Source organism: Tetrahymena thermophila (assembly GCF_000189635.1).
Source record: "Tetrahymena thermophila SB210 genomic scaffold scf_8254581, whole genome shotgun sequence".
Lineage (NCBI taxonomy): Eukaryota > Ciliophora > Oligohymenophorea > Hymenostomatida > Tetrahymenidae > Tetrahymena > Tetrahymena thermophila.
The window spans coordinates 87,149-104,408 of NW_002476352.1; the positions used below are offsets into that span (position 1 = coordinate 87,149).

The following is a 17,260-nucleotide window of genomic DNA, read 5'->3' on the forward strand; positions in this document are numbered from 1 at the left end:
CTTTGAAATATTTACATTTTTGGAAAAATATTAGGATCTTTTGGTACTTACGTTTATTATGTAAAATATTTATTATAACTCATTAAAACATAAAAAAAACTTATAAATATTAAAATTTAAAGATTTTATTTATTGTAAATGAATATATTTAAAGTTAACTTGCTTTAAAAGCCTCTAAGTAATATATGTATCTATCTATACACGTATTAATTATTAATATTATCTTAATTATTCAGTGATATATTTAATATTATACAAATCTATGTTAATATATTAGCATAAAAAAATTGTTATTTATATATATTAATTGATTGCTTACTATCTTATCCTTTAATAATAATAATCTAAAAATAGAAAGTTGTTAGTATATTTGAAAATTAATTAAGATTCTTGTTGATTTTTAACCAATTTCACCTGATAGATAGATCTTTTGATCTATTTACTTTTATTATTTAGTTGATTCTCTTCTTTAATTAGAAGAAACAAAGTGATTTTGATATTTATAAATTTTACATCTCTTATATATAAAAACATCTACTTTTAGTAAAAAAGCAAACCCCTCAGCCTACTTTAAGTAAGTCAGTCAGTACCCCAGTTAACAACATCAGTTAATTAGATAGCGAAATTGAATAGCCAAATGTCTAAGAAAGTTCAAAACGATTTAATCGAAACTATCTCAAGCAAAGTATCCTAAGATTGTTAAATTCAAAGACCATCAATAAAGGAATTAGTCAAGTTGATGTTCAGTTAGAAAAAATACTTCAAAAATTTTGAGTACTTAAGCAGTGGTGCTTATGCTCTTGTCTTAAAAGCTTAAAATATTTAACAGAATCGCTAAGTAGCTCTCAAATTTTTAGGGAGTTCAAACCAAAATGACAAGAATGGAATCGAATCTTTGAAAAAGGAGTATGAAATGCTTCAAAAGTTTAGCTAATCAGAATTTTTGGTAAATGTCTATGATTGCTTCTATTTAATGGAAGAAAAAGAAGATGAAGACGCTGATGGAAACGATATTATCGTTTAAACTGAAGTCAAATCCTTCTTTGTAATGGAAATGGAGCTTTGCGAGAGTAAAAAAAATCACATATTTTTCATCCATTTTTTTATTTGATTTTATTTTTTTTAAAAACGTGTAAAAATACATAAAATAAGATAAAAAAAGCAAATTCCTATATTAAAAATACTTGATCACCAATGATTAATTTATGAGTTATCAAGCAAATAATTTTAATTTAAAATAGAATTATAAATAAAAACAACATTTAATTATTATTGATTTATTTAGATTTTAAATAGTGTGTGGATTAAAAAAATTAATAAAAATTACAAAAGCTCTGCCTGCTCATTTAAGAATTTAAATTTTATTTTCTTCTTTAAATACTGATTTTAATATATTAATTTTTATATTAAATTAAAATTATTTAATTTGACCAAAACATACATACATACATCTATCTATCTTAATTAATTTAATAAAATTAATAATATTTTTAATTCATGGATAAGCTATAAATAAAGTAGATTAATGTTATAAATAAAAAATCATTAAATTTAGTAATTTTAGCTTTTTTTTATTTTTTTAAAATAAAATTAATAATTTTAAATTACCTGATTTATTTATTTTTTATAATAGTTTTTTGATTTATAATATTACATTTTTAATTTTTTTAAAAAAAATAATTTAAAGACTTAAAAAAAAAATTTTTTAATTTTTATTTGAGAGAACATAGTAATTAATAATAATTAATTTGTTTTTATAATTAACTAGACAATCTCAAATAACTCTTTGATATTCTCAGAAAAGAATAAGTTCCGCCTCCGAAACAGATGAAGGAAATAATAGCTATTCAAATGTTAGAAGGGCTGAATAATCTTCATGTCAAAAATATTATGCACAGGGATATCAAGCCTTAAAATTTCCTTGTTTGTCCATCTAAGGAGTATGGTTTCTCAATCAAACTATGTACATAATTATTTTTATATTATTTAATTTTTAAAAAATATCGTTTAAATTAAGGTGATCTAGGTTTTGCATCAGCTGTGTCTAAATCAAAAAGTTTCAAATCTAAGGTTAAAAAATTAAATATTATTTTAATAGGTTTCAATATTTTTTATAATTTTCAGAAAGGAACTGATCCATATTTTGCTCCAGAAGTGGATGAAGGATAATCTAGAATTTAGGTTTTAATAATAATGTTGTATTATTTATTTTTTCAATTTCATTTTAATTAAATAGTCAGACCTATTTTCACTAGGATTAGTTTTATTAGAACTTGATAATCTCAATACTTTAAATGAGAATTGGATAGATTTCAAAACAAAAAATTATCTATTCAAAGGAGAAGAAATACCGAAAGAAATATATTAGATAGACAAGAATTCTAATATATACAAAATAGCTTAAATATGTTTAAAACCTAGGTATTTAGAAAGGACTACAGCAGGAGAATTACTATCCTAGCTCATCTAAATGCATGGTTAACCATTGAAATTTGTATTGACTTCTATGATACTAAAAGTAAAATATTATTTCATAATTTATTTCAAAATAGTCTCAAAATAAACTTAAACTTATTAAAAAATTCCCAAAAGCAAACAAGCAACCAAGCAAACAATTAAATTTTATTGAAACTCTTAAAAAAAGCATTAAAAATAATTAATTTAAAGCAAAATTATTAATATTTTCCTAACAAATTCTATAAAATAAAAATATTGTTAAGAGCTTCATAAAATAAAAATAGCTTATCTTTCTTAAAATTTTTTATTTTTAAATGAAAAACAAAACACACCAATCATTTTAAATGATCAATTTATATAAATTATATAATAAATTTATTATTTATTTATTTTTATTTTTGATGCAAATTATTTATTTATTGTTTTTCATTAGAGAGTCAATATAAAAAGAAATTTTATTTCAGTTATTTTTACATTAATCTCTTAAAATAAAAAAAATTGATTTTATTTTATTTGGAATATTTGAATTCAACAAATAATTTTATATAAAAAGGAATAAATACCAAAATAGGCACAGTAAATATTTTATAAAATTAATCAACTGCAACAACAAATGGTAAAAAAATTATAATTTTTGGCTTAAATTTTTATATAAAATGGAAATTATATGATAATTTAATTAAAAGAATAATTAATTTGATGAGTATGCTTAGTTTATTCTAGGGAAAACCAATCAGAAAATTATACAAAAAGATTTTAAATAACAATTTACAAAAGTGGAAGTATTATCTAATCTGCTGAAAACTCTCTATGAAAATAAAAAATATTCAAATAATTTTCAAATTTTAAGCTTTGGAAGCTTTGGAATGGTATTAGCTACAAAAAAAGTTAAACTTGATAACAAAGAAATAGTGTTAAAAATACAAAAAATAGAAGATGAATCACAAATCTAAAATGAAATTAGTATTATGCAGAAATTAAAAGAGCCACTAGTCGTATAGCTTTATGATAGCTATATAATAGAGAATAAAATAGGACCTGATAGATACTCAGTCTTTGAATTAGAAAAATGTTCATGTAATTTATTAAATTCTTAACGTTAATTTTAATTTAGGTTTCAATTCAATAATTATAAAGATATTTTTATCAAATAAAAGCCAAATTATTTCAAATAAACAAATGAATAAATAAAGAAATAAATATTTTTTTAATAAAAAGAATTTAATTCGTTTTTTAAATTTTTAAAAAATAAAAAATTAAATTTCTTTTAAAACATTTTAAAAAAAATTACTTTTAAAAAGATATTTGATTATATTTTACTGTTTATTTTGTTAAAGGTTCATTAGATGAATATCTTGACAGATAAAACAAAGATGGATAATTAAGCGAGGATGATAAATTTTAAATAGCTATTTAAATTATAGATTCTGTTAATTATATTCATTCATTTAATATCATTCATAGAGATATTAAACCAGATAATTTTTTGGTTTATCTAGATGGAAAATAACCAGAAATAAAATTATGTAAATAAATTATTTTTATTCAGAAAGTATTTTTCATTATCTTTTCATTTTAAGGTGATTTTGGCTTATCTGCTTAGATTTCAGATAACAAAGAATCAATTCAAACTATAGAAGTAGATTGTTAATTCTATTTATATTAAATATTAAAAATAACTTTATAGCACATAGGAAATTTTGGATATTCAGCACCTGAAATTTTAAATAAAAAAGATAATGAATTTAAGTTTTATACAAAGAAAGTATTTACTTTTTTTATAAAAAATGTTAACTTTAAATTAATTTTTTATTTTAGTCTGATTCATATTCAGTAGGGTTATTGTTAGCTTTGTTAGATAATTATTAAGTTCTGAAGAAAAATGCAGCTTTAACTTTCGCATAAATGACACAAAAGCAGTTAGATAAGCCTTTCGAAAAATCTAATATTAATATTAACAAAAATTCATAAATTTATAAATTTATAAACCATCTTGTTGTTTCTGATAGCGGTAAAAGGGCATCTCTGTATGATATTGTTGAATAAAATGATATAAAATTCGTTTCTAAATCAAAATAAATGAAGTAAATCCTACAAAAAACACTTTTGATGCAAAATGATACAAATATAGAGCAATTTACGACTATTGAAATTCATTCTATAAACGATTTGTATAAAATTTAGTATTACAATATTGTTAAGATATATTTTAGGTAATTTTTTCTTTTAAATTAATTTATACTAATATTATCAGAAGAAAAAAAATTTATTTAGGTTTTTACCGAAGGTTTTTTCAGAAATTTAACCAAAAAAAATACCTAAATTAAAAATCCCTATTCAAAAAAATCAAAAAGAAGCAATTTTTTTTACAATAATTTCTCCTCCTAATTTATTTTTTTAATTCATAATTTTTCTTATACTCAAAGGTCTATTGATATTGGTGATGAGGGTGCATAAGATTTAAGTACAGTAATAGCTTAGTGCAAGAATATCACAAGTTTGACACTTGATTTAAGGTAAAAACTTAATTTATTGATTGATAAAGCAATAAATATAGAAAAAATTGATTATTATGTTGATTTATTCTTTTCACTTATTGATTAGCGAATTAAATCACTTCGTTAGTAAGTTAGTTAGTTAGTTATTTTTTTATTAGATTGCTTATTTACTTACTTTTTTACATACATATAATCATACTTATTTACATACTTACTACTCAACTAAAAAATAATCAATTTTTTTACTTACTCCTTCAAAAATAAACTAAAATGCTAACAAAAGCAGCAATTTTTTTTAAAATCATTTCTCCTCCAAGTTTATTTTCTTAATTCATTATTTTTTCTTATATTTAAAGCTATAATAGTATTGGTGATGAGGGTGCATATGATTTAGGTATAGGAATAGCGTAGTGCAAGAATATCACAAGTTTGACACTTGATTTAAGGTAAAAACTTAATTTTTGATTAATAAAGCAATAAATTTTGAAAAATAAATTAATTATTTTGTTGATTTACTTTTTTCACTTAGTGACTAGCTAATTAAATAACTTCTTTAGTTAGTTATTTTTTTATTAGATTGCTTATTTACTTACATACATACAATCAACCTTATTTACTAACTTACTTTCTTACTATTTAATTAAAAAATAATCATTTTGTTTCTGACTTACCTTTAATAAAAACTAAAATTTTAACAAAGGCAGAAATATTTTTTTACAATCCTTTAACCTCCAAATTTATTTTCTTAATTAATTATTTATTCTTATATTTATAGCTATATTAATATTGGCTGTATGGGTGTAAAGTTTTTAATCACAGGAATAGCTTAGTGCAAGAATATCACAAGTTTGACACTTGATTTAATGTAAAAACTTAATTTACTGATTGATAAAGCAAGAAATTTTGAAAAAGTTGATTATTTTGTTGATTTACGCTTTTCATTTACTGAGTGATTAGCTAATTAAGTCACTTTTTTTTAAGTTAGTTAGTTATTTTTTAAACAAATGAAGCAATCTCTTTTTATAATCCTTTCTCCTCCAAATTTATTTTCTTAATTAATTATTTATTCTTATATTTAAAGCAATAATAGTATTGGTGATGAGGGTGCAAGATATTTAGGCACAGGAATAGCTTAATTGAAGAATATAACAAATTTGACACTTAATTTTGAGTAAAAACTTAATTTATTTATTGATAAAGCAAGAAATTTTGAAAAAATTGGTGTAGCTGTTTCTGGTTTTAAAATACCTTGGAATTTGTAAAAATATTAAAATTTTAATGAATAAATGGCAGTAAACAAAAATAGGTTTAAGTTCATATTTCATTCAAATATTCATGAACCTCAAAACCTTCTATTTTAGCTAAAAATGTTTTAGAAAATATTTTGAAAAATTTTTTTACTATTAAAAGAATTTTTTTACTCTTAAGTTTGAAAAAAGTTTTCTGTATTTTGATTAGTTTTGCAAGCGCTTAAAGATCAAATATAAAAAAATAATTAAGATATAGAACAAAAAAATGTTCTTAATTAATGTTATAACCATTTGAAATATTAACAATCAAAATATCATTAATGGTTGAAGATATTTCAAATGCATGAACAGACTTCGTTAGTTAGTTAGTTAGTTATTTTTTTATTAGATTACATATTAACTTACTTACTTACCTATTTATTAATCAACTAAAAAATAATCAATTTGCTTACTTACTTACTCCTTCAAAAAAAAAACAAAAATATTAACAAAAGTAGCAATATTTTTTTATATACCTTACTCCTCCAAATTTATTTTCTTAATTCATTATTTATTCTTATATTTAAAGGTCAAATGGTATTGGCGATGAGGGTGCAAAAGATTTAGGTAGAATAATAACATAGTGCAAGAATATCACAAGTTTGCTACTTGATTTATAGTAAAAACTTAATTTATTGATTGATGAAGCAAAAAAAATAGAAAAAATTGATTTTTTTGTCAATTTAAGCTTTTCACTTAGTGATTAGCTAATTAAGTCACTTCATTAGTTATTTTTTTATTAGATTTCTTATTTACTTACTTTCATGTGATTATACTTATAACTTACTTACTACTCAACTAAAAAATAACCAATTTGTTTACTTACTTACTTACTCCTTCAAATACAAACAAAAGCAGCAATGTTTTTTTAAAATCCTTCATCCTCCAAAATTATTTTGTTAATTGATTGTTTATTCTTATATTTAAAGGTCTAATAGTATTGGTGCATAAGGTGCATACGATTTAGGTAAAGCAATAGCGTAGGGCAAGAATATTACTAGTCTGACACTTCTTTTAAAGTAAAAACTTAATTTATTAATTGATCAAGCAAAAAATATAGAAAAAATTGACTATTTTGTTGATTTATGATTTTTGCTTAGTAATAAGCTAATCAAATCACTTTTTTAGTTAGTAAGTTAGCTATTTTTATAATAGATTGCTTATTTACTTACTTACTTACTTACTTACTTACTACTCAATTAAAAAATAATAAATTTATTTACTTACTCATTCAAAAATAAACAAAAAACTAACAAAAGCAGCAATATTTTTTACAATCCTTTCTCCTCCAAATTTATTTTCTTAATTAACTATTTATTCATATATTTAAAGATGTAATAGTATTGGTAATGAGGGTGTATATGATATAGTCATAACAGGAATAGCGTAGTGCAAGAATATCACAAGTTTAATACTTAATTTAGAGTAAAAACTTAATTTATTGATTGATAAAGGAAAAAATATAGATAAAATAGATTATTTTATTGATTTAAGCTTTTCACTTAGTGATTAGCTAACTAAATAAAAATAAATATAAAATAATAATTTTAATACCCTAAAAAAAAATGAGTTTAAAAAATAAATTTCAAAGATATTATTTGAAAATTATACCTTTAATATATTATAATTAATAGAGAAAATGAGATTTTTGAAATAAGCGCATCAGAATTAGAAGAATAATTAAAAATTTAATTAAAAAAATTCGAAATCTATGTAAAATTAATTAATAAGACTTTAAAATAATTTAAATATTTATATTTATAAATAAGATTAACATATTTTTGTGAAGGACTTAAATAACTAACTAAATTGCAATTAAAATAGAGATAATATATTTATAAAGTATACAACATAAATCCCCAAGTGTTGAAGAATTTAAATTTATTATCAATTTAAAATTATGATGGAGAGACATCTAATAATCTTATAGAAAGAAAATGAATAAATTGTTTTAAAAACATGTATGTTTTTATATTTGTAAAAGAAAAATAAATACAAAAGAAATAATATATTTATTAATATTAAAATTATAATATATATTTTTATGACAAATAAATTAAATATATATTTTCTAAAATTAATTGAATGTGAAAAAATATCATAATTAAAATTAGTCAAAATCAATATTAATAATGATAACAATTAATATATATAGATTATTCTTGATAAAATGACATAGAAACTGTTATGCAAAAATATATTCATATTTATGTTTACAAAATTTTTAATTTATGTATAAATTACGAAATTTACTCTTAATTTTTATTAATAACGGGGTAGAGTATTCATTTTATTTATTTAAAAGTGAATTCATTTAAACAAAAATGAAAGGTTGAAACATAATTTTATTTCTTAGAATATTTAAGAAAATAAAAAATTATTAAATTTATTTTTTAACTTTAAATAACTTTAAAAAAGAACCTATTTAGTAATTTGTGCTATTAAAATCTATAGAAAATAAATTTTTGATTAAATCATTTTTAAAAATTAAATTATTATTTTACTTATTTATGGATTGAATAGTCCAAATGATTAAATATTTTAAAAAGATTTAAGAATTTTATGAAAAATAAAAAGTTTTTAGAGCACATCTTAACATAATTAATAATTTTAGAAAATAAGCGTGAATTCAATTTGAGAATTCGATAAAATTTTTAAGAATATATATTTTTAGTTTTAAAGTATCCAAAAAAATGTAAAAATATGAATGAGTACAGAACATTTATCAATTAATCTAAATAACTTAAATTTATATTCGATTTAACTAAGTTTAAAATCAAGTAAATTATAAAAAACTCTTAATTTTCATATTTAATAAACCTATTTAAATATATTTAGATTTTTTAATATCGGAATTAACATATTTTTATCTTAGTTTATATTGGATTTTAACTTAATATTATACTTTTCTATGTCATCTTTACTCAATAAATCAAATCCTGTTTCTATATTCCAGACTTTTTATTTATTTTCACTTAAAGAAACTCCAAAATAATTACCGTCTGCAGAAAAAGCAAATGAAGAAATGTCTTGTACACATTCTTCAATCATATTAATGAACTTAAATCCTTTTTCTAAATCCCAGATGCTAGTACAACTATTTTAACTTATTGTAAGGTATTTTCCATCAGGTGAAAATTAAATTGAGTGTATAAAAGTATAATATGTATGAATTATGTTAATGAGCACAAATCCTTTTTGTATATCCCAAATCTTGCAATTGCTATCAAATGAACCTGTTACTAAATATTTACTATCTTTAGAAAAAGCAAGTGCACTAAATCCTTCTGCATATCCTTCAAGAGTGTACATGAGCTGAAATCCATTTTTAACATCCCAGATTTTACAAGTATAATCCCAAGAACCTGTAGCAAAAAATCTTCCATCTCGAGAAAAATTAATACAAGCAATAGATTCTGTATGTGCTTCAATTGTGATATAGAGTTAAAATTCATTTTCAACATTCCAAATTCTGCATGTATTATCTTAAGAACATGTTGCAAGATACTTTTCATCTATGGAAAAGCAAACTTTTAAAATCTCACCAGTATGACCTTGAAGTGATTTTATAAGCTCAAATTCATTATCTACATCCCAGATCTTGCAAGTATTATCTTATGAACCTGTAGCGAGATATCTGCTATTTGAAGAAAAAGCAACTGTTAGTATAGATCCAGTATGCCCTTGTTCAATCGTTTTTATGAGCTCAAACCCTTTTTCTACATTGAAAATTTTACAGGTTTGATCTTGAGAACATGTTGCTAGATATCTACCATCTTGTGAAAAACTAACTTATTTAATTGTTTTTGTATGTGCTATTTTTGTATTTATAAGCTCAAATTCTTTTTGTGCATCCCAAATTTTGAATGTTTTATCATATGAACAAGTTACTAGATACTAGCCATCTATACTAAAAGCAGCTGCAGAAACTATACTTTTATGTTTTTCCTCGATATTAATTAGCTCAAATCCTTTTTCTATATTCCAGACTTTGCAGGTATAATCGTCAGAACCTGTTACAACGTATTTGCTATCTGTAGAAAAAGCAACTTAGTTAATATATCCCATATGGTCTTTAATACAATTTATGAGTTCAAATCCCTTTTCTACATTCCATATTCTAGAAGTATGATCGTTAGAACCTGTTGCGAGATACTTATTATCTGGTGAAAAAGCTACTGATTTGACTTCTCCTGTATGTCCTTCAATCTTATTTATAAATTCATATCCATTCACTGCATTCCAAATTTTACAAGTATGATCCTAAGAACTTGATGCAAGATACTTACCGTCTGGAGAAAAAGCTATTGATAGAATTTATTGCTATTACGTTTCAATATTATATGCCAGTTTAAACCCTTATTCTACATTCCAGATTTTGAATGTTCTATCATGAGAACCTGTTGCAAGATACTTACTATCAGGAGAAAAAGCTACTGATTTTACACAACCTGTATGTCCTTCAATTGAATACTAAAGCTCAAAATGATTCTCTAGATTCCAGACTTTACAAGTTTTATCATTAGAACACCCTGCAAGATACTTACCATTGGTGGAAAAAGAAAGTTAAGGTATCCAATCAGTTCCTGTTTCAATCGAAATAATTAGCTCAAATCCTTTTTCAACTTGCCATATTTTGCAAGTTTTATCATAAGAAGCTGTTGCTAAAAGTTTACTATTAGAAGAAAATGTTATATATGTAATCTTATCTGTATGTCCTTGAATAGTATTTACGAGATCATATCCTTTTTCTATATTCCAGATTTTGTAAGTTTAATCAAATGAACTTGTAGCAAGATACTTACCATCTGGAGAAAAAGCAACTGATTGAACTATTTATGTATGCCCTTCAATCTTATTTACAAACTCAAATCCTTTTTCTATGCTCCAAATTTTACAACTAATATCTCTAGAGATGGTCACAAGATATTAACCATTTTATGAAAAACTAACATATTAAAAAAAAGAATGATCCTTTTCTTCAATAGTCTGAAGTAGTTCAAATCCCTTTTCTACATTCCAGATCATGCAAGTTTTATCTTCCGAACTTGTTGCTAGATACTTGCCATCATTAGAAAAACAAATAGAATAAATATCACCCTTATGCTCTTGGATTGTATATACGAGTTCCAATCCATTTTCTATATTCCATATTTTGCAAGTATTGCCACTTGATTATGCTGCAAGGTACTTGCCATCAGGTGTTAAGGAAGCTATGTAAAAATTACAGGGAAAATTTTTTATATTTTTAACTAACTAGAGATTTGACAAATTATAAATATTAATTTCTTTATTTTGATAAGTTAAAATTTTATTATTAATTGATAAAATTTAGTCAGCTTAAATTTTTATTTAATCAAGAAGTGTGAAGCCATTTTAAATATCACCATAAAATATACTATAGTTTTAAAAAGTAACAATATATTTTGAGTTATTTATTGCAAAACTGTTAATAATATAATTAAAAGAGAAAGTGTTTATTATATCAAAAGTTTCTGCATTAATCTCAAATAGAGACTTTCTTGCTAAAACAACAAATATATTTTTTGTGTTAATAAAATAAATTCTTTTTAAAGTATCATTGATAATATGTTTTGATTTTAGTTTTTTACAGCATTAATCTATATTTTGATTAATCTCAAATTAATTTATATAACCAGTTTTTGAGATAGTGACAAGAGTATTCTTATAAAATATGGCTTACATAAATGAGTAAATATCATCAGTACCAAAGTGTTTTTATAAATTATCAAAAATTGCATTTTTAGTGTTTGAAGTTTCAAAGTTTTCTAAGTTTTATCTATAAATTAGTGAATCATTTAAATTACAGTCATTAAATATGGCAAGCTTAGGCGATCCATTAATGATATATGCCTAAGAAAATGAACATTTTTTGAAAGTCAAACTAGGATATGATAATTTTGAAAGATAGAGAGCTGATAATAAATTAGAAGCTCCAACATCTATTTCGCTCTTTTCAGTTTACTTTGAAATTGTGGATTTTTTAAGATATTAAATATACCTATTTGCTTTAGATATATCTTCTTAATAATAAGTTTTCTTAAAAAAAGATGATTGAATATCTGATAACATAAGTTTGTAAAGTTTTAGTAGAATTTATTGTTCGGATGAATTTTTTTGGTTACTCATGATGATTTTTTTATTAATATTAAATTTTTTAAGTTATGAAATGTCTAATTTAAAGATGTTTTCTTTATGCAGATCAAAATCATATTTTATTGCCCTAGCAGCAAAATATTCAAAGAGTGATTTATGTCTGAACTCAAATTCTTATTATGTTTCGTCATCTTTTACTTTCTGTTTCTCATTTTAAGAACTCTCAGCATTATCCTCATCAAGTTTCAATTTAATCTTTGTAATAGCTCTAGAATCAACATAATTATGCAGTTTTTTAATGATATCATCTATCTTTAATTTATTTTATTTGAAGAAAGCAGAAACATCTTCTCTAGGCTTAAATTGAATAGAGTCTCTTGTTATTGAAAGGTAATTTGATTTTTAGCCTTTTTAAATGAACATATGCATAGCTATAGACTAGAAGTATTCAAAGTAGCAGGATTCTATTTTTTCCAATAATTCTTATCTTTGTTTCTCATTTAGTTTTAATTATTACTGTTGTTCAATAAAAATCTGAGATTATTTTTTGAATTGTTATGAGAAAAATAATTCTTGTATCTCAATCTAGTCAGAAAACTCCTAAAATGCTTTTGAAGTATTCTCATCATTAAGATTTATATCTATAATCATTCTAGTTGTAAGATACAAATTGATAGGAAGCTTAAGTAAATTAGTTAATTATTTGTTTTTAAATATAATTTCTTGCAGTTTATCATGACTTTATGGATTAAAATCTTTTTGGTTTTATGATTGTTTTTTATATTTTTACAAATAGTCATTGATATCTTCAACTGTTATTTTTTCAAGTTTTAAAATTGAAAATGAATTATTATCACCTTAGTTACCTTACTAATCATAGTAATTAAAGTAGAGTTTAGCATCAGAAACTGTTATTTTTTCTAATCTAGAAGTAACAATAACTAGAGTATTTACCCATTCATTAAGTTATAATTTTTAGTAAACCTTAAAATAGTTTCCTGTATATTCATCATAACCATCAAGCATGATTAATTTATTTCTCTCAGATTTCTTTAAATTATCAATATCTTTTCTCTTAATATTAAGGGACTCTAGATAGTCTTCAATAGATGGTTTTTCTCTATCTAAAGAGTTGAACTTGATAATAAATGGTATGAACTCAGATCTGAAATCTTTTGTATATTCAGAATCACGATTTAATAGTTCAAATTCTAACTTTTTTAAAAGCATCGACTTTCCAGAACCTCCTTCTGCTAAAATTGATATGATTTTACATGAAGATTAATTAGATCGTTGTAAATTTTGTTGGTTCTCATTTTATTGTTAAATGTCATCTTAAGATAATACAAAGTTAGGGATGAGGAATTATTATATAATTTATTTGACAGCATCTTTTTCTTTTGTATCAATTTTATAACCTTCAGAGTAAGTAATCTATTAATTAACATATAAATGAATTGCTTCCAATAATACATCGTCTTTATGAGTTATTTCGAGCTTTTTCTATCTTTATTTAACACTTTGTTCCCACATTTCTACAAAATACTTTGCAAGCTACCTATCTAATTCTTTTTCATTTGAAATATCATATGCAAAGTCATTGTACTATTACTTATTATCTAAATGCTTGGCCATTTATTACTTGAACTAGTCTATTTAAGTTAAAATTTAAGTTTTATTAAGATGATTATGAATGAAATCTGCCATAATCTAATTGTTTCTATAAACAATCTTCACAGACTTTTATTTCTCTTGTAAGTAATTAGATATTATGTCAGTCATAATATCAGTAAATTCATTCTTGTTGGTCAGTTAAATAATTTGAGCAAAGTATAAAAGCAACTAAGCTTTTATATATCTAAATTGATTGTTTTGTGCAATCAGATTTGCTATATTTTTAAGCTTATCTATGACACTATCAGAAAATTCTTTTACTTGTAAACTATTTGATAACTTAGTTATTAATTCATTTTTATTCGAATCTTTGAACACCTCAGATAGTTTTTTAAAATTATCTTCCAATTTTTATTTTGATAACAGATAATTTAATTGCATATAAATAAATAGTTGAGTATCTTTATTTATTATTTTTGGAGACTCTTCCAGATAAAAGATTATTTCTTAAATAGGATCGCTTTGAGAAAGACTGTCTCCCATGTATTGAACTTTTCTTAGCCACAAGGCTTACATATTATTAGCAATATTGTTGGAGTTATAGTCAGAATAGCTATCAAGTCCTATTTTTATAGCACCAGTTGAAGAATCAGAAGTAAGTTTTTGAACTATTTATTTAATTTGATTAATAAATTCATTTATTTCTTTTAAGTTAATTTCTGTTAAATTTTTGATAGCTCCTGCAATACTAACAAATCCTGCTCCAAATTTAGTAACTTAAATAACTTTTTAAATGATCTATATTGCAACACTTTTGTTTGCTTCATCTAAGCCTTATCTTTAAGAATTCAAAGTCTTTAAAATCTCAAAGTATTAATAAAGATCTAAGCAAGGGTGTCTCTCTTTATTTTCTTTGCAATATATAATTAGTGTTTCCAGCTTATCAGTTACTTAATTAATATCAGATTGTATTGATTAAGTTGAGTTATTTTATCTAATAATGAGTAAATAATTGATTAATAAGTTAATCATATCAATAACTTTATGTCTAATGTCTTACTAAACTATTTATTCTCTAAATTTATGTAGAGAATCTTCAATTATTAATCTAACATGAGTTTCTATTACTTTTTCACTGACTTTTGAAGTATTAATATACTTATTATATTATTCATTAAAATCTTTGAATATATCATCTACTTCTTGATCATCATTGTTATCACTCTAAATTTAGAAATCTATTTCAAGTTACCCTTTCCCATTTATGATTTACTTCATTTTTTTCTATTTTTACTCTATTCTTGATTCTAAAGGTCCGACTTTTGATTTACTTCCACAAACTCCTCCTCCTCCTAACAACTTATCTTCTAAAACTTTAAATTAACATTTAAATTAGTTATTTTTTGTAATTTTACATAATTTTTAACTCAATGTTGAATTAATTATTGATTATTAATGTTGTTAATTTGTAACACAGGAGAATTAAATCTAGTTATTGCTAAAGCATTCTTTTTGGAATGCCTCTTTTTTCATGTCAAAAATATTTTTTTTAATGCTTAACTATTACTACATGTGAATTTTTAAGCTTTATGAATATTAGAGGAAGCTTATTTCTGATAAATTTAATTAGTGCTTTTTACTAATGTGTTGACTATTTTTATTATTTTATATTGATTTTTGCTATTAATGAATATTAATTAACTTTTTATTAAATTGGGATATTTTATTGTTTAAAATTAAATTTAGGAGGTATCTTCTTTGAGTCTAAGATAAGCTCATGCTAATCTCCTAATTTTATCCTTTTAAATCATTTGCTAAATTATGGAATACATTTCTGAAAATTATTTCAATTGTATTTGAGCTATTTATTTAATTTAAAGAAATTACTATTTTTGGTATCTATTTTTTTTCATTTACCACAAAACAATCTTTGATTAATAATATTTACGAATTCAAATATTTCTTGCATTTGAATTAACATTTTTGATCTAGATACTTCTAATTCATTTCACCATTAGTTTGATTAGATAAGAATTTAATATCATTTGAATATTCTTTAATCTTTTCATAGTGATAGAACCTAACTTATGATTCAAAATTTCTACTTTTTTCTATATTAAAGCCTGTTATTTCATTTGAAAGTTCTACTTATTCATAAATTTGGTTTGTATTAACATTTTTTTCATTCAAACACTCTTATTTACAATTTTTAAATTAATCTTTTTTAAATTAAGCATTGCCATCTTTTGAGTCTATTTCTTCTTTAACATTAAATTCAACTATTTAAGTACTAGGTACACTAATACCTTTATTAATCTCATTTATATTAATTACCTTATTTTTTTATGCTAATTTTTGCATAAATACCTTTCTTAATGATTATTCTAAATCTTCCTGATATGGTTGTCTTACTTATTCTTTTAAGCTCATCATCTATTCTTTTATTGAAATCTTTTCTCCTTCAATAAAATGTTGAGCAGCGAAAAGATTGGTAATCAAATCTATTAAATGGGGATAAAGTTACTTTTGAATAATCATCCTTATTTATTGTTTAGTCTTGCGCTTTTTGAGATATCTATACTCTTAATTAGAGTTAGAATTTAACTTCTTTGATACATTTTTAGCATAATATTCATTGACTTAGATAGTTATTTACCTTTTGGCCTCATTTTGTTTGTGTAGATCAATTATTTCTGATAGTTTTTATATATCCTTAGCTAAATCGTTTCTTAACATAGCTTTTTCCTTCAAAAATGGAGAGATTTCTTAAAGCCCCACTCTTTTTTTATAAATATTCGCATATTTATTTGGCTTTAAAACCTTTTTCCCAAGTTTAGATTAATCTTTAACCCTAATACCTACTGATTTTACTCTCATTTTAATTCTTTTTCTTTTCTTGCTATTATTTTTTAGCTGTTTCTTTATCTTAATTTAATTAAATCTAAAAAATAATTCAAAATGATGTATTTATTTAAAGTAGTAAAAAAGTTATACTTAACATAATCAAATTTTTTATTTAAATAAATGAAAATGAATTCATCTTTTAATGTTTGTGTTTAAAAAATTAGTAAAAGTTAAAAATTTTTTTTAATAAACAACCTATTCTGCAGATTAAAAACGGAAATATAAATTAACAAATATTTTGTGACTAAAAACTCTTAAAAAATAAATAAGAATATAAAACGATAAAATGAATAAAATATATTTATTTTAAATAATATTATAAAAAATTACTTGTGAAACTAATTTCTCAAATTTCTCTTAATAAATAGGAATAATTATTTA

The 17,260-nt window shown here is 22.4% G+C and overlaps 2 protein-coding genes across 2 annotated transcripts; one reads left to right on the forward strand and one right to left on the reverse strand. All coding sequences in view use genetic code 6, as the record gives it.

Moving 5' to 3' along the window:
- Positions 1–637: 637 nt before the first annotated feature.
- Positions 638–8,031, forward strand: TTHERM_01006560 (kinase domain protein; the record flags this gene model as incomplete). The annotated part of the gene is made up of 20 exons (XM_001030848.2): positions 638–1,070; positions 1,769–1,963; positions 2,018–2,070; positions 2,125–2,181; positions 2,237–2,518; positions 3,011–3,073; positions 3,144–3,534; positions 3,795–3,983; positions 4,038–4,096; positions 4,145–4,222; positions 4,276–4,670; positions 4,884–4,973; positions 5,312–5,401; positions 5,731–5,820; positions 6,037–6,126; positions 6,774–6,863; positions 7,174–7,263; positions 7,577–7,669; positions 7,879–7,957; positions 8,014–8,031. The coding sequence occupies 20 exons, from the start codon at positions 638–640 to the stop codon at positions 8,029–8,031; spliced, it is 2,925 nt and encodes a 974-aa protein (XP_001030848.2).
- Positions 8,032–9,049: 1,018 nt separating this feature from the next.
- TTHERM_001006569 (WD domain, G-beta repeat protein) lies at positions 9,050–16,852 on the reverse strand (the record flags this gene model as incomplete). Its single annotated transcript, XM_012798549.1, has 3 exons — positions 9,050–15,348; positions 15,403–15,626; positions 15,972–16,852. The coding sequence occupies 3 exons, from the start codon at positions 16,850–16,852 to the stop codon at positions 9,050–9,052; spliced, it is 7,404 nt and encodes a 2,467-aa protein (XP_012654003.1).
- Positions 16,853–17,260: the final 408 nt, after the last annotated feature.